Genomic DNA, 18,869 nt, shown 5'->3' with positions numbered 1-18,869 from the left:
ACCACAAGGTATCAGCCACAAGGTATTGTGTTATTATACGTAACACAACCTCAAACAATAAAGATTTTTGGATGACTTTCTATGTTTAAAATTAATAACAGTAAATTATATATATTACATTTTTAACACTAATCTGTTACAACGCACTAGTGGTATTTTACAAAATAACAAACAATACCAGTAGATATTTCTAACAGTGGATAAAATGAAGACTGGAAACACTGACACCCCAAAGTGGCATATGGAACACTAACAAGACTAAAAGAAACCGGTGGAATTGGACTGCTTGTATATACTCATATTATAAAGCTACACAATTAGCTACATTCCTAACCTGGTCCCTAGGGAATAAACTTTCCCCTTGGACAAATGCAGAGAAAGGAGAAAAGTCCTACTCACTGAATACAATATGATGGTTAAAACCTTGCACTTTTTCCTGCAGCAAGTTGCGTGTAAGGCTGATGCCACACACAACCTATGGGGTATATTTTCGGCAAGCCGAAAATCGTTTGCCGAAAATAGCGCCATACGCCTCCTACCTGTGCCTGCACCCGAAAGAATCAAAGTTTCAAAGTCACTGCTCTAGATAATATTAAATATTGAATACTTTTGCAAACATAGGATTCAGACCTGTATTTAAAAAAAAAAAAGACAAAAAAGGGATTTCTTTACTTACCGTAAAATCCTTTTCTCTCTAGTCCTATGGGGGACACAGGAACCATGGGGTTAAATCCCCTCCCATCAGGAGGCAGGACACTTAAACAGAGTTGAATTCTCCTCCTCCTCCCCTATATAATGCCCTTCTCCCACCAGGAACTCAGTTATGTAACAAGAACCGAGCAAACTAATATACTAACCATAATAAACTTGGCTGAGAAGAAGAGAACCTCTCCCTTGTTTTCCGGGAGGGAGGTCCTGTGTCCCCCATAGGACTAGAGAGAAAAGGATTTTACGGTAAGTAAAGAAATCCCTTTTTCTCATACGTCCTGGGGGACACAGGAACCATGGGGACATACCAAAGAGTCCCCTTAACAGGGAGGGAGAAAACAGATAACTAAGGTAAGAAAAGTAATAACTCTCTTTTAAGATACTACAGCTTGTAGTACCTTGCGCCCAAATGCCGCCTGGGCGGAGGCAAATGTATCAAATCTATAGAACTTCGTAAAAGTATGTGCAGAGGACCAGGTTGCCGCCTTGCACAGTTGTTCAGCAGATGCCATGTTCCTGCAAGCCCATGAAGCACTGACTGCTCTTGTAGAGTGGGCTGTGATTTGAAATGGAGGAGACTCGTTCAGGGAAATATATGCCTGTCGTATTGACTCCTTAATCCATCTAGCGATCGTGGCCTTAGACGCCGGTAGTCCTTTTCTGCTGCCAGACGGGATGACAAAGAGACATTTTGACTTGCGAAAATGTGCTGTGCGGTCTACATATGTATGCAGAGCTCGCACTACATCCAGATTGTGTAATTTGGTCTCCTTATCATTCTTGGGAGAGCTACAGAATGAGGGAATCACTATTTCCTCGTTCAGATGAAAGGGTGATACCACTTTTGGTAGAAAAGAGGGCACCGTTCTCAAAACTGCCTTTTCTTCATGAAAGATGAGGTATGGAGATTCACATGACAACGCACTCAGTTCCGAAATTCTGCGGGCGGAAGAAATCGCCATCAAGAACACCACTTTCCAAGTAAGCCATCGTAGTTCCACGATGGATAATGGTTCAAAGGGGGAATTAATCAGAGCCGAGAGGACCACATTAAGATCCCAAGGTGGAACTGGTGATTTCACTGGTGGTACGATGTGAGCTACGCCTTGTAAGAATGTCCTTACGTCTTCCTGAAGAGCAAGTCGCGACTGTAGAAGTACTGACAGAGCAGATACCTGGACCTTAAGAGTCCCTAGACTTAGCCCTTTCTGTAGACCTTCCTGCAAAAACTGAAGAACCGTAGGAATCTTCGCCCTTTGGTAAAATATGTCCCTATCTACACACCATTCCATGAACAGTTTCCAAATCCTATGGTATGCTTTGGAAGATACCTTTTTCCTGGCTTCTAGCATGGTTTGTGCCACATCCGACGAAAAACCTTTCGTGGTCCAGATTAGCTTTTCAATTTCCACGCCATCAAATTGAACATTCCTGGATTGGGGTGTAGTATGGGACCCTGACTCAGAAGATCTAGTCGTTGTGGTAATCTTATGGGAGATTCTACTGATAGATTCATTAGAGGTGTGAACCACGACCTCCTTGGCCAATGCGGTGCTATGACAATGAAAGTACCCCCTTCTTGTCTTATTCTCTTTAGAATGCGAGGTAACATCGCTATTGGTGGGAATACATATGCTAGAGAGAACACCCATTCTGCTGTCATCGCATCCGCGTCCTCTGCTAGCGGGTCCCTTGCCTTTGCTATGAATCTGTCTGTCTTGCGGTTGTGGCGCGATGCCATGAGGTCTAGGTCTGGTTGACCCCACCTTGTCGTGATGTAGTTGAAGACCTCTGTGTTCAGTTCCCATTCTGTGGGATCCACGTAGTGCCGACTTAGATAATCCGCTTCCCAATTTACCACTCCTGGAATGTGAACTGCTGAGATCTGGGTTACCCTTGTCTCTGCCCATCGAAATATCTTGCTTATCTCGCTTGCTGCTGCAACGCTCTTTGTCCCTCCTTGCCGGTTCAGATATGCTACCGCCGTAGCATTGTCCGACTGGATTCTTACATCTTGGTCCACTAGTTGATCCTCCCAGTGAACCACTGCTCTGAAAATCGCCCTGATTTCCAGTATATTTATCGGGAGTGTCCCTTCCGATTCGGACCATAGTCCCTGGGCAATCTGAGTCTTGAAGGTTGCTCCCCAGCCCGATAAGCTGGCGTCCGTCGTTATCACCTGCCACCTTGGTTCCTCCAGCGACCGTCCCTGAGAAAGGTTTGCTGGTATTGTCCACCACTCCAGTGAATTCCTTGTTATGGCATTGAGGTCTATTTTGTGGGACAAGCACTTGTGCCTCTTCCACTCTGATATTATGCATTGTTGAAGTGACCTGGTATGAAACTGTGCGAATCGAACAGCCTCTGTCGACGATACCATCACGCCCAGTACCTTCATGCAGTGGCGAATCGATGGTCTTTGAGTTGTCTTTAGTTCCTGAACCAGTGATATGAGTCTTTGTACCTTCTCTTCTGGTAGGAGTACCCTCCCCTGATGGGTGTCGAATATGAACCCCAGAAAGGGCATTCTCTGAGACGGAATCAGGAATGATTTTTGTCTGTTGATCGTCCATCCAAATCCTTGTAGGGTCTGCATGGTTTGTGTTAGGTCCCTCTCCGCCTGATGGCTCGATCGAGCCTTTATCAAAAGATCGTCCAAATATGGAGTGATACACACTCCTTGGACTCGGAGGTGGGCTGCCATTGTAGACATGATCTTTGTGAAAATTCGGGGAGCCGATGAGAGCCCGAAGGGTAAGGCGGTGAACTGAAGGTGTTGACCCTGGAAGGCAAATCGAAGATATGCTTGATGAGGAGGGAATATGGGAACATGAAGGTACGCATCCTTCATGTCCAGAGATGTCAAAAATTCCCCCGGTTCCATTGCTCGGATTACTGAGCGCACTGACTCCATCTTGAATCTCCGATAAACAATCCATTTGTTTAGATGTTTGAGGTCGAGCACTGGACGGAATGTTCCTTTTTTCTTTGGAACTATGAACAGATTTGAGTAAAAACCTGTGAACTGTTGAGATGGTGGGACTGGTATAATCACGTTGGAGTGAAGCAGTTCCTCCACGATTGACAGAAAAGCAGCTCGTTTTATGGGTTCCTTTGGGACCCTGGACATGAAGAAACGTGCTGGGGGAATGCGTCGAAGTTCGAGTTTGTACCCTGACGAGATGGTCTCGACCACCCAGGGGTCTGCTATGTTTCTTGCCCAGGTTTCCGTAAAGTGTTGGAGCTTTCCCCCTACTGGCAGATCTGTCCGTGATCCAGTCGGCCAGTCATGTGGAAGATTGCTTGTCACGGGGAGTCTTGTTTGAGGATTTTCTAGGCTGCCATGTGGGCTTGCCTTTTGGGTTGTATCTTCCCTTGTGAGAAAATTGTCTGGTTGGTGACGAACTCTTGGAGTTGCGAAATCCTTGGCCTCGAAAAAACCTCCTCTTTCCTGTCGAGGGATTGTGTTTGGCTTTCGTTTGCGGCAATAGGGTACTTTTACCCCCTGTAGCCTGAGAAATAATTTTCTCAAGTTCTTCACCGAACAAGCGCGAACCCTTGAAGGGCAGAGATGTAAGAGACCTTTTTGAACTCAGATCTGCAGACCAGAGACGTAACCATAGTGCGCGGCGTGCTGCCACTGACAGCGCTGAGGAGCGTGCTACTGTTTTTAGGACGTCCAAAGAAGCTTCGCTTAGGTAGGAGCTTGCTTCCTGGATGCGTAGGACTAAGGTCTCTATATCCTCCACAGGTATTTCCTCTCGAATGCCCGTGAGGATAAGGTCTGACCAGGCCTCCAGTGCTCTCCCCACCCATGCCATAGCGATGGTTGGGCGGAGTGCGGCACCTGCTGCTGTATAAATGGCTTTAAGGAAACCCTCTAGTTTTTTATCCGTCGCGTCCTTAAATGCTGAAGCATCTGCGACTGGTAAGGCGGTGCTCTTAGAGAGCCGTGACACGGGAGCATCCACGGCTGGTGGGCTACCCCACTTCTCCATCTCCTCTTTAGGGATGGGGTAAAGCTTAGCAAATTTTTTGGTAACCTGAAACTTGTGTTCAGGTGTATTCCATTCTTCCTGTATAATGGCCTGTAATTGCTCATGTACCGGAAAAGCAATGGAATGATCCGCCGACCTACGGAATAGGCCCTTGCTCTTTTTGGTGGTTGAAGTGGTCTCTTCAACCTTCAGAATTTCCATTACTGCTGTGATCAGGTCATCCACCTTTGTTGAATGATCTGTCGTGGCTGAGGAATCCTCGCCTTCAGATGCTGAGGGTGAGAGTTCCCCTTCGCTGAGGGGTTCTTCCTCAGAATCTGAGGGTGAGCCGGGTATTATGTGTGATTCACTAACTGCGGCTGCTTTGCGCTTGAGCTGTCTCTTGGGGGTGCCTGGAGACGAAAGCTTCTCTAGTACCTTGTCTAGAGATGATGCCAAAAGTGGTATCCCCTGTAGTGCTGTCAGTGATTGGGATAAGGATATTGCCCATGCTGGCGCAGCAGGGTTACCCGTGTCCACAGATGCAGAGGGACCTGCGGAGTGTTCAGGCATATTTTCCCCTATGCTTGGTGTTGCCGGCAAGGCCGGGCTATGCGCGGGAGCGGAGGCCTCTGCTGAGCTGGCCGTGCTACAGGATGTACAGACTGGGTCCTTCTGCCCAGACTTAAATTTTGTCTTGCAAATAGAACATGCAAAGAACATTACCTTAGTGTTCTGCTTCTCCCCCCTGAGGAATAATGAGTCCCTCTTCCCTTCAGACATGTTTATTATATCCCTCTCGATCCCTCCTAAAAACCCTGATACCTGGTGTGAGTAGGAGCGGATATTAAGGGAAGAGGAGAAGTGGCCAGTACTTCTGTGTACTGGAATCGGTGGAGAGGCGCAAGCGCTGCGTCCGTCTCCGTCTGTGTCCTTGGCGCCAATGAACAGGATGACGTATGGCCTCAGGCTTGGTGCGTATGCGGCGCAACGCTTACCCGGAAGTACGTCACCGGAAGTTTCCTGTTCGGCGCGAGATTGCGCGCGCAGATATGGCGCGAATCTCTGTAAGGCGCGCGTCGCGCTCTGCACATTTGCGGCTGCCCCACTCGCCGTACCCACCTCTGCTGTCCCTACCCCGTAATAGGGGTTTGGGGAGAGGAGTGTGATAAGCGGTGCGGCGCAACGCTTGGTGCTGGGGCAGTGTCGCTCTCCTCCTACTACTGGCGGTGTTAACTGCCGTCGTGGGGTGCGACGGGGAGAGGTTAGAGGGAACCTCATACTCATCCCCTTGGGTATTGGTGCCCCGTTACACTGGTAGTGTCCCGAGCGGGGTCAACTCCGTAATTCAGTGAATGCTGGTTCGGGTCCTACCCCTGGGACCGGGACTGCCATATTTCTTTGTTGGGCCTACCTAAAGGCCTTGTCGATACCTCCTGACTTTGCGAGGACACAATAAAAACTGAGTTCCTGGTGGGAGAAGGGCATTATATAGGGGAGGAGGAGGAGAATTCAACTCTGTTTAAGTGTCCTGCCTCCTGATGGGAGGGGATTTAACCCCATGGTTCCTGTGTCCCCCAGGACGTATGAGAAACACAAAAACACTGAACATTACATTAAAAAATACCTTAACTTTTTTGTGATGTTTTTATTTCAAAGTACTTTAACAAAGTTTAGTAGCACTTGTTATTCAATGGCATGACAGAACTGTTCAAGGGTATGCATTCTTTTGCAAGGCACAGTAAGTATTTAAATAAACCACTACTTCTAACCAGAGTTAAACAGGGATATTTGTGTTATATATAAATAGATTTTATATCTCTACACATGTATTGTCTAAACCCCTATATCCTATTGTTCAACATGAGTGCAATGAATAGGGCTCATTCTGAACATACTTTTTGTCTATTGCGTTCCCCAAAACATAAAAGATCAATGGTTTTCTCTTGCTAACAAAACAAAGGAGGAAGAAATTGGGTTGTATACCGATTATTTAATAATATTGCAAGCACCAAACATGGAGTAGTCCCAGTTTCCCTGCTCAAGAAATAACAAAAATCATAGATGTACTGGATTAACTTAATAGGCAAAAAGTTATGTTCAGCCCAAGCCCTAAATGTTTAACTCTTGCTGATCAAGAGGGCATATCGCCCCTTTAAATTTTATGTAAATGCTGACCAAATATTTTCCTAAACAGCTGCAGAAAAATAGCAATTTATTGAGCATGAATGCACGGAGCAAACAGCACTAGAGCAATCTTAATCATCCTCTTCTTCTTCTTCATCCTCTTCCTCTTCCATCTCCTCAGCAGCTGCTTCTGCTTCCTCCTTTGCGGCTTTTAGAGCTTGTTCCTCTTCAACTGTGGGATCAGTACTTTCAGTGATCTCTGGTCCGCTGGGATACTCTGCCTGTGGAGCAGGAGGTGCAGGGGGACTGTAGCCTTCAGGCATATATTTCAGACCCCAGCCAATATAGATGTTCTCAAACTTCCTGAGTATACAAGTGAAACACAGATTGAGGATGAGTGGATTATCTATCAGAATGCAAAGATCATCAATTGACTGAAGTATCAGTTACCACCCTGCACTTTTTCACAAATCCTAGGAACCAAGGGAGGCACAACTGGGATTGTTAATCTCTAGCCAGAAGGTAAATTTTTAAAAATCCGGTAGCATTTATCTAACTCAGATCTTAAAACTCTGCACGAGAATTATTTACAACCAGTGTAAACACAAGAAATATATCACAAATAAAACAATTCCTTGAGCAGCTACATAAATGAACTTGTATAGACAATGCTAAGATATTCATATTAATTAAATAAAACAAACTTATTGTATTCCTTTTGAAATCCCTTGTTGTTTATAACAACTATCCAATCATTGTGGTGGGGGTGGGAGAGAACCTGAAGTCTTACTTGGCACTGGAAACGGTGTAGGCTCCAGGCCACAGATTAGAACGAAGAACTGCAAGAGCATAATGTGGAATTAGATGTGTTGAGAGGAATGCTGTCCATGGTGGAGTCTGTCCAATCTCTATAGAACAAGAAAGAAAGCACACAATGTTGTTTACAATCACCTAAAAATATTGAAGTATAAGCTCTCATGAACATCCTAAACTAGGAAAACCAGGCTATTTGCCTAAAATTCAAGCTTCACAGCCAAAGCCTGAAATTAAATGACAAATTTAAAGGCCCATGGACCATGGAAGTAAAGTAATATTGATAGTAATGGATCCACAAACAACACATACTTACTATGCTTTATTTAGAAATTCAGTATAATAAAAGGACAAACCAGAAAGCACTCATGTTATTCAAATAATGCAGCAGCTCAATTCTTAATTTACACATATCTACACATTTCAATCTTCCCATCGTCAGGATATATATAGTGGCCGTATAGTGATTTGTGATTCTGTTTACAAACTTGCACCAAATATGTTGGATGGCTCAGGTACCATACAGCCTTAACCCTTTGCTCACAAGGCTTTTCAACTTAACAACTTTCAAACACAGTTAATATTGTTAAAATCTGAAGTGTTGAAGTCTTCAATCTTAACGCAATGTAAGTCTGGGCTGGGTGTGCAATGCCAACATAGAGTACATAAAACTTTACATCTTTATATAACATAGTAAAAGATACAAATATTGGTTTGCCACATTTTACATGTTTTATCAAAGACAAAGTGCTGTGGCACAAAATGCAGCTGGAGGTTCGAGCCTGGAAACCGAGTGTATTTAATAAGAAAACATACTTTACTTACATAGTCACATAGGGTTGAAGAAAGAGTCCATCAAATTCAACCCTTCTAAGTGCATTTGCCAATTTTTTTTTTTTCTATGAATTATTTGAATCTTCTTAAAGGACATACAACAAAACAAGAATATGACCCATATCCATTTACACATATATTAAGGCCGCGCCCCAGAAAATTTGTAATGTTTAAAGCAAGAACAAAATTATTGTGTAAAAATACATATGGTGTCCATTACCTGAAAAACCTATAATCCACAAAACTCAGAATTTCGGGAAGGCCATCTCTCACAGACTTCATTTTAATCAAATAATTCTTAATTTTAAAAATGATTTCTCTGTAATAATGAACCAGTACTTTGTACTTGAGCCTAACTAAATAGTGTAAATTCTCAGATGAGGCAAAACAATCCTATTGGGTTTAATTAATGTTTAAATTACTTTTTAGTAGACAAAGCATGGAGAAGCAAATTACGGAAAGACCCCTTATCCGTAAAAAACAGGTCCTGAGCATTCTGGATAACTGGTCCCATACCTGTACTTTACTTTGAAGGGTACTTTCACAGTAGCAGAACAACAACTATAAAGAGCATGAATTTGTGATGTAACTTTTACATGCATCTTTTATAAGGTAATGACAGTAAGAATTTAATTACATCAAGCAAAGTCCCTCCCACTCCCATCTCTGGCTAGGTAAGAATGAACTTTGTCTGGTTTAGAGTCCATCACAGGAAAATATTAAGTCCACGGTCTAATCCAGTTTATATTGTACAGGGCTATTGCCCAAATTTGTAATACTTACTATCTAAGTTCAGCTACAGTGTCAACCTGTGTGCATACAGGAAGTGGATTTCTGTACTAAAATGCATGGGTGTTTCTGGGACGAAATCTGTTCTGTGTGCACACAGGCTGATACAGTGCCTGTCAGTGGTCAGGTAAGGAACAGGGCCATTGTCAGGGGTCTGGAGATGCAGCTGGGGAGGGTGGCCTCTGCAAGGAGCCTATGCTTTTAAATGAGTTTATGCTACAAAACACTTCCCACCTTTTTGCAGTTGGGATCCTTGCAATAATAAAAATGTTGCAGGTAATATAAAAACAGTACCTGCATCCTCAGAGAGAGGTGTGAGTAGTGGAGGACCCACTTCAGGCTCTGGCTCATTTTCCTCCTCTTTTTCCTCTTCCTCTGCTTCTTCTTCATCCTCTTCTTCTTCTGACTTCACAGAGGTATTAACCCAGACACAACGGCCCTGAAAGACAATGGGCCTGTAAGTATGGTATCAGTAACCGTATTAGAAGGAAACACAGGCCCTCCTTTATTTTAGACATATGAGCACCCTTATCCACTCTCCAATAAATATTTTTCCCAGAATATTTAATGAGACTAAGCAGGAGCATAACTACAGACTAAGCAGACCCTGCAGTTGCGGGGGCCCAGGAGTGTAGAGTGCAAAGTAAGGACTTAATTAATGAGAAATGTCAATATATCTTGGTAGAACAGGTCAGCTAATAAATATTTTTGGGCACTTAATTTAATTTGCTGTGGGGCCACTAACATATAGTTATGACACTGGGACTAACCAGACAGTAGGCAATCAAGTAAAATATATAAAAGTAAACATTCAAGTTGCATGTGTAACTGGAGAATAAAAATTGTTGTGTGACCAAAAGTATGATCCGCTTACCTGTGGAAGGATGTGCTGGACATGATGTACCCAGTTGGACAAACTCTCTACTAGTTCACTCACAGGGATGCCCTCAAAGTCTGGGTTCTCCTCATATGTGTCTCTTACTGCCCCTTCCTCCTCTTCCTCACCTTCTTCCTCTCCAAACTGGTAATATCCTAGTGGGCTAACATGGGTTCCTGCTGAAATTCGTGCAATCTGGGCACGAAGAAGGTTTATTTCTGTTCCTGGGAAAGGGGGGTATGTGATAACAGGGGCATCTAGGTTTCCTGTGAATAGATGTCTGATCTAGTGCAAAGAAATAAATATATAGCAGAGATTAGAGTATATAACATGCATAAGCTACAGTAAATGCTAAAACTCACTTCACCATTGATATTACATAATATAATATGCAGAAAGTCACATTAATATGGGTAGGTTTGAACTGTTCTTTTAGTTTTCAACTACTCCTTTCTGTAAAGCTTATAATTATAAAATGTTAATGCAATTTGTTCTCCAGGTCAGAGTTAGCAAAGTCCCATTGTTTACTATGGGAAGCTGAAAAATATATATTTTGTAAATTAGAGAAACAAATTATTTTCCAACCTGATCATGGTTTTGTCATTGACTGAAATATTATAAAAGTAATGGGATTCATTACAATTTTTACTGCACAGAAACCATCCAGGTTGACAAAGTAGCATAAGTCCAGCACTATGTAAACTATGCACTGAGTTCTCTGTCAAAAGAAACAGGATTTGTTGTCTCTTTGTTTTCCTGTGCCAAATACATGCAGCTCTCTCCTCTCTCCTGCTCCCCCCTCCCTCAAGAATGCTAAGAACTCCCCCCCCCCTTAGGAATGTGGATCTGAGCCAATCAGCAGGAAACTTCCTCATAGTCTTACAAACTAAACATGTACACTGGTCTTGGTCTTGGTGCAGGAGCGAGGCATTATGGGAACTGGCATTATGGGAACTTTCTTTACAGAGCTCAGAGTATTTTTTTCCTTTGAGGCTTCTCATCATCTGAACGGGAGAAATATGGGGAGACTTAAGGGCACTATTGAGACAACTGAAGGTATGCCTGCAGCTTACCTCTTTATTAGCCTTTCCTTCTCCTTTAAAGGTTATTTAAAATTAAAGTTATTTTAGTTAGGTGCTAAAGTCTACAAGTACCCCAATATAAGGCAGCTTTAAGTTAACAATTTTGCTATAATGGGCTTGCAGACAAAGAAATATACAAAGTGATATTTCCTTTATTGAAAAAAATGTACAGATTTGCAAATTAATTGTACTGCGCCTGCTGCAGATTTACATTAATACTTTCATCAGTCTTTAATTATTTTTCTGAATTCCCCTTGAAAAAGGCTTTATACCAAAACATTGGGGTAATTCTCACTTCCAGGCTAGTGTATCTGCTTCCATGTATCTCTTCTTGTCTGGATCACAATAAGTGGTATGTATTTTATTGACATAATTGATTGTACAGACATGTATTATTTATATTGAGCAAATCTGTACAATTATCTATTTTTTTCCTATAAAGAAAATTCCTTATTTGTCAAATACCACTCTGTTTGTATATTTCTTTGTGTGCAAGCCCATGTATGTAGATCAATTTTGTAAATCATTCTTTAGTATGATAGACTGTTCCTCTGGAAACCCAGGGGCTTCACAGACTGCTTTGTATGATCATTTTAATATATTCTAGCATTTATTTTAACATAACTGCATTATATTGGCAGAAGTATTAGTAGTGTGAGATCAGTGGTGTCTTCTTCTAGTCAAAAGATGTTCACAGGCATTAAAGAATATGTAAACCAAATAATAAATGTATGCCTACTGATAGAAATTGTAATTCTAAATCATTTTCTAGTGCTCTGTAAAATAATTCCTCTTTTTCAGTGGTTTTAAAAGTTATCGGTAAATGCAGCTGCTACTGAAAACAGTATCTGTCCCTCCCTTTCTATTCTCTGACCTGGAGGTTCTGACTTGTGAAACAATGTAGTATAAGCCAGCTGGTTAACAGACCTGGGAAGAAGCATGCACAGCTGACTTCTGCTATATTGCATCAAGAGAGAACCATCAGAGCAGAAAGGAAAAGTTTTAATTGCAACTACATTTACAAGTACATGTAAAACCACATTCTTACATTTTCTTTCATTATGCAAAATGTTATTTTTGCCTTTACATCCCCTTTAAGAACAATGACCTTGTTGTGTTCTTACCTGCTTCAGTTTTCAGTCTGTTTCCCCAGTTTTTTTGCACTATTTATTTCTTAGATGCCTGTCACTGAGCTAAATGGTCAGTGAGTGAAGAAAAAAAAATTAAAAGAAATAGATGGGGTACCTTTCGTGCTGCACTGATCTGAGCTGGGGTAACAGGTGGCAGTCTGACCCATTCAGCTCCTGCCTCTGAACACACATAATACACATGTTTATTTGCCCCTGTGCCGTTCTCCTCTTTTGGTATCACAGGTGGAGGGCGATATGTGGACTTGGGTGGCAGGTCTTCTGCTTCCTCATTCTCTTCCTCTTCCACATCATCTTCTACTTCTCCCTTCTCTTCTTCCTCGCCTCCCTCTTCTGCTTCATCATCTTCTCCCTCCCGGAACTGTACCTCTGCTACCAAGTAACTACCCCCACTGCCCAGAATCTTGCCCCAAAAGTGGCAAACCTGCAGTGGATGGGTGTCTGTAAGACGTTTAAGAGCGAGAGATATTCTAACTGCTTCATCTCGCCCTAAATTCACACCACCTTGCTGCAACAGGTGGGCCAGGTCAAGAAGATTGGGAAGAGGTGACTCTGTCTGAGGAGGTAAATAGAGGGATAGGAGGATTGAGAAAAAAAAGTATGACATTAGTTAAGCTTTACAGACACAGATGGAGCCTGAGGGTAATGTCCCATGTGTAGATTAGTCGCCCGTTGCATTATAATTATGTCTACAATTTTACATGACTACTGTCTTTTTTCTGTTGTGTTCTATGGCGTTCCTCTTTTAATGTGCATCATCCATTTTAATATCCTTCCAACCAACCCCCTTTACTCAACAGTTTCTCCTCACCATCTCTCCTTCTGCCTCACTCTCTTCACCTTCACCATCTCCACGGGAGAAGAGTGCGCGTTGCACCTCAGCTTTCCTGCAGGTATGAGACTCTTCTCTTGGTGCACGAAGTACATCGGATCCTTGTTTTAGTCTAGACCAATGTAGCTCTGCACTCAGGGATTCAAATACCTCCAAAGCATTGGGTGGGCGCTCAGACAAAATGCGAGACAAAAGTGCAGATAGGTGCTCGTACCTGCCAAGATGACATTAGGAACAAGTATTAAATTAATACAAGTTGAAGAAAACTATTATTCATATTTCTAAACAGTTACTCAGAAATCATAATCATGCCGGTTATATGAAATAGGGATGTCTTCACAGGATTTGCAAGATTCTTTCATTCAATGAGGTGCCCAAATGTTGGGCAAATAACCATGAAGTGCTAAAGCCCTAGTACTTGATAAGAAGTTGGGCTAAGTGATTACTCAAGTGCTATGCAGTACCTCCTGCCAGCCAGTATTATTACCATGACATGGCTTGCTTGTTTAACAAAGGGCATTATGTAAAAGGATCTATTTTCTATTTAAACATTTAAAAAAAGAACTGTAAGAGCCTAGAAATCTTTCTGACAGGTACAAATATAATTACTGTAAAAAATGCAGCTCAGTGAACTACTGGGAGAGGGTGGGGAGTAATTAAGAAACAGTGGTGTAACTTGGTCATCAGCACGTTAGGTGCGACACGAGCAGGCCGGGAGGGGGAGAGAGGAGGGGCTGTTCACGCCAGGCCTTCTTAGAAGATTTTTTGCAGGGGGGCCCAGTGCGAACAGTCCCTCCTCTCCCACCCCCCCTTCCGACTTGTATTGCCAAGGCTTATTTTGTAACTTTAGGTGGCCATACGCCATAAACTTCACTCGTTTGGCAACCTCTTCCCCACAATATGCCCAATATAGGGCCAATCCATTGCATTACAAGAAAGGGGATACAAGAAGTCAGAGCGAGGACTGAATCAATGAGCTGATGCGGTCCTCGATTCAACAGGAAAATCAAGTCTGCCCGATCAACATCTGTGGAGGCCCGTTGGAGGGCCCCATACAAGTGCGGAGGTCTGGAGGACCTAAATCAGAAGCTTAAATCTGCCTGTGTATGGCCACCTTTACATTACAATTATGATCAAGATTGTTCATTTTCTCTACTAACGTTAATTGTCAGATATGCAGGTAGAAACAAAATAATTCTACCACTATCTGATTATTCAGCATTCAGCAAGTTTTTCTGATGCCTGGGCACCCAAAAAAAAATGTCCATCCTGTCCAATCATCAAAATGACTGTTATCCAAGTGTTTTGCTGATATTGGTCGCTCGTCTCCCACCATACTAACACCTAATATTGTATGAAGTTTCAGATGATAACAGCGCATGTGTAGCCAACTTTATGGGCATATTAATTATAGTGTGTAAGCCAACATCACTGCTAAAGTTCCCTATAGCAACCAATCAGCTATTAGATTTGAACATTCACCCACAAGTTCTAACAAAAGCAAAGATGGGACTGGTTACTATGAGCAACATCACGGTGAGGCTGGCTTACACACTAATAAATATGACCATAGTCTGTTATTACTCAAACCTGGCACTGATGTGTGGGACACCAGCCAAGCCCCCCATCCCAGAAACCAGCTAGGGCGCCTAGGGGCCAGTTGGTTCCGGAAGCACACAGAGCCTGACAGGACACCCCGACTGGTCCTTAATCCCATAAATGTTAGTGATTAGTGAATCAGCCCACAACCATAACAGCACTCAGCGCCCACTGCCTCCTGGTCAGTCGCACTTTCCCCTCCCCAAGCCCCAACATAAGAGCTCTGTACTCACAGGCTAAGTCCGGAGTTGTCCGTTTGCAGTAGAAAAGATTTAGCATATTGTATCTGAAGTTCTTCAGGATCTAGCGGCCCAGGGATCGCGTTGTCCGTCATTTTACACTGATGGCCCCGCACCGACTATTGCATACAAACTTCCCAGACTACTGAGCGCAGCCTGCGATGGCTAACTCTACCTGTTGCTAAGGCAACAGCTTTCTAGAAAGAACCTCATTGCTAGGATACGAACCGACGCTTTGCCTCAGCTTCCGGGTTGTTTTTTTTCGGCGCGCTGCCATCTGGGAATTGTAGTTCTGCTAAACCCGGAAAAAGAGGAAGTGAATATTTTAGTCGGGTTACAGTACTTTGGATTGGTTCAATGGCAGTCTTCCACAAAACATTTGTTCAAATGCTGAACCGAATCTGAACCCTAATTTACATATTTCAATTCGAGATTTTTTTTTAAAATTGCATGCTCTGTGAACAATACATTTCCCTGTTTAATTGTCCCCAGCTTCAAAGTAACATGATTTAAAGACAAACTGGATACAAACCCAAAGGGCAATGGTACACTACCCAGAGGTGACAAATCTCCAAATAGCACCTTGCCATTGGGATTCATACATGCTGCAATTCTAGATAATCTTGACCAAATGGCACCTTTTTCTTGTAATTAGCCAGGATCAGTTTTACATGTGGCAGTTTATATGGATCCACATGTCAAGTATGGTGGGTATTTAAGAGATACCTACTTTACTGCAGGACTCTATGGGTAGTTAAAGCCACTCCAAATTTTGCACCTTTTATTACATAATCCCCAAAGATTGAAAGTGTAGATAAAGTGGTGGAGTTTAAATGAATGTTTGAGGATCTGGAAGCTTTGGGAATGTCTAAGAGGACAGGGAAGAGAATTACTGATATTTAGAGTTTAGAACAGGGGTATCCAGATTTTGTCCCGCGGTGATCGACTTCAGCATACGCACACATACTCAATAAACATGCTGAACCGCCGCACTTCTGCATTTCCTGGCTTCGGCGCGGCCCACCAGAATTCCACGGGGGATCGACTGGTGGACCACGATCAACGTTTTGGCCACCCCTGGTTTAGAAGAAAGCAAAAAGTGAGAACCACATGGGGAGGTCCCCCATCTTGGCAGGGGAATTAATAAGAAAAGAAGCAGACTCTACTGTACAGTTGGAGGGAGTCAGGGCAGGAACTATAGGTAGGTAGAAGAGGCACCCGCCTCTATAACTATAATTAGTTTTTCTAATTGGTTGCATGGGGAGGGCAGAATTACAATGTTTAGGGGTGGACTTGCAATATTAGAGGATGGGCAAGTCAAACCTCTTTGCAAACATTCTGCAACAAAATGTGTAATTTTGCATAATTTGGTATGATTGCAAAAATAAGAAAAAGACAGCACTAACAATACCAACCTTAAAGAGATACTGACACCAGAAGTTAAACCTATTTTTACATCTATCATAACATTGTCTTTGCATGCAATTTATAATTTTGCCATAAAAGTATTTGTCCAATGCTTTTACATTCCTATCTAATCCCCCATGTTCCCCTTTGAGGGGGCTGCCATATTTGTGCTGCAGGAGTCCGCTAGCATTAGAAGCTATAACTGACAAGTTGGGAAGGGACAGTCAGGTTGGCAAAACAGTCAGGTTTAGGAACTGCAAGTAACAATTACTTACAAAAGCAGCCCTATCAGTGAAACAATCAACATGACCTATAGGTAAGATTTATGTACAGTCATATTTTCAAGGGTCGTTTTTTTAGTGTCAGTATCACTTTGAGTTCATCAATAAACAAATTAAATACTCTGGTGGTACGCCACTTTAGTTATGCTTTGAATCAGTGGGCATATTTGGAGGTACAGGTATAGGACCCGTTATCCAGAATGCTCGGGACCAAGGGTATTCCGGATAAGCGGTCTTTCCATAATTTGGATCTCCATACCTTAAGTCTACTAAAAAAATCAATAAAACATTAAACACAACAGGATTGTTTGCATCCAATAAGGATTAATTATATTTTAGTTGGCATCAAGTACAAGGTACTGTATTATTACTACAGAGAAAAAGGAAATCAGTTTTAAAATTCTGAATTATTTGATTAAAATGGAGTCTATGGGAGACAAGCTTTCCGTAATTCGGAGCTTTCTGGATAACGGGTTTCCGGTTAAGGGGTCCCATACCTGTACTAATCTTTGCTGGTAAAGGCTGTGATGGCCATGGGCTGGCAGAAAACTTTAAAAACTCAGTCCCGGTGACTAATCGCATGCCAAATCATCATTTATATATTCCATCTCATATTTTCCATAATGTTATTAGGCATATCAAATAAGACAAAGCTCTCCCACCTGCACTGTAAGATCTGCCTTTCATTGCAGAACTGCTCACAAGGTCCTGGGCACCATTCAAGTATTCCATGTATCTTAAGCCGGCCATACACACACTGATTATATTGTATGAAACCTTGTTTTGTACAATATTCAGTGTGTGTATATGGCGGCTCAACAAGGTGACCAATATGGCAAAAGGCTAAAAGATTTTGATCGGGTGCCCGAGCAAAATCTAAGTTTATGGCTAAATCATCAGGTGGAAGTTGAATTTCTATTGTTGCTACATTTCAAGTGACAGAACCAGCAGAATATGACAAGCCTTTATCAAGAATTCTATTTAACAATTATTAACTAATGTATACTGGAAACCTGCGTACAATTTTATTTCACAAATAAAAGGGGTGCAGTTCTTTTTTAAAAAACAGGTTTTAGCTATTTCATTACTAGTAGCAGCATGTCCTGAATATGCATCTGTTCTAGATGGTATGAGTAACATGTCACTGAATAGGTGTCAAACAAAATGTATTTACATTTATCCTAGATTATTTTAGTTTCAATCATTTTTATTGGGATTTTTTAAACATTATAGCCAAATAAAGGCATTAAAATATTTTCAAACATTAATATTTACATTATGCAGAAAAATAATCTGCAGTACAAATAATAACAGCCGTTGAAAACTTAAACATTCAGTATTGGTCAACATATGATAAAATATGATATAATTGAATATTGTTGGTTAAGAAATTTGTTATGTACACGTATATTTATACGCGTATACTAATCACGCGTTGAAAACGTGTAAATTCAAACGTGCAAAACGCGTATAAACTGACACTACTGAGATCCTAGGGGTCGCATCCATCTAAGGATTGATTGAACATAGTCAAGCTGTATCATTAAGAAATTTTGCTTCACCAAAAATATAGAGCAATATTTTTACTATAATAAATTGATATATCCCAATAAGGAAGTATACATACAGTAAAAACTATAACTACAACTACACCTAATACTACAACTAATGAAGTTACTAAGAGTTAAGAACAGTACGCTTCCCTCATAAATTATTGTGTTATGCAGAGTACACAACTGGAAAAGTCTCCATCTCTGTGAGAGGGTTTATAGGATGTATTGGATTTATTAGATTTATGGGATTTATAACCTCTAATTAAGATAATTCAATTTAGTATCTGGATATATCGAATGCTATCCTAGATTATTTTAGACCCATTGTTGGTGATCACATTTCTGCAGATCCTCTCTTCATTCTTCCATGTTTCAAAATGGTAGTTTTTCATTGAATCATGTTAAACAGTGCTTTAGTAATTTGTGTTATGTATTACATTGTAGGTAGTTTGGGGCAGGGATAAAGGTTGGATAGTTCAAGTCCTAGCCAAAGCACCTTAGCATAGCTGTACATTTTTTTTCTCTGCAGTGTCCATGTACCTACCATTGAGAATGTATTTATTAATGCCTTTGCAGCCCCTTAGTTGTTAGGGTGTCTGGGGG

The 18,869-nt window shown here is 41.9% G+C and overlaps 1 protein-coding gene across 1 annotated transcript; it reads right to left on the bottom strand.

The window, feature by feature from the left end:
- Nucleotides 1-6,309: 6,309 nt before the first annotated feature.
- On the bottom strand, nt 6,310-15,184 carry rsph6a (radial spoke head 6 homolog A). Its single transcript, NM_001016760.2, is given in 7 exon segments — nt 6,310-7,175; nt 7,603-7,720; nt 9,543-9,687; nt 10,123-10,410; nt 12,453-12,911; nt 13,167-13,401; nt 15,020-15,184. Coding segments are annotated over 7 exon segments (1,578 nt in total). The 5' UTR covers nt 15,121-15,184; the 3' UTR covers nt 6,310-6,943.
- Nucleotides 15,185-18,869: the final 3,685 nt, after the last annotated feature.

This window comes from Xenopus tropicalis, chromosome 8 (genome assembly GCF_000004195.4).
Source record: "Xenopus tropicalis strain Nigerian chromosome 8, UCB_Xtro_10.0, whole genome shotgun sequence".
NCBI classification, from domain to species: domain Eukaryota; kingdom Metazoa; phylum Chordata; class Amphibia; order Anura; family Pipidae; genus Xenopus; species Xenopus tropicalis.
Note: the sequence above shows the minus strand (reverse complement) of the source record. Positions and strands in the feature narration are given on the sequence as shown.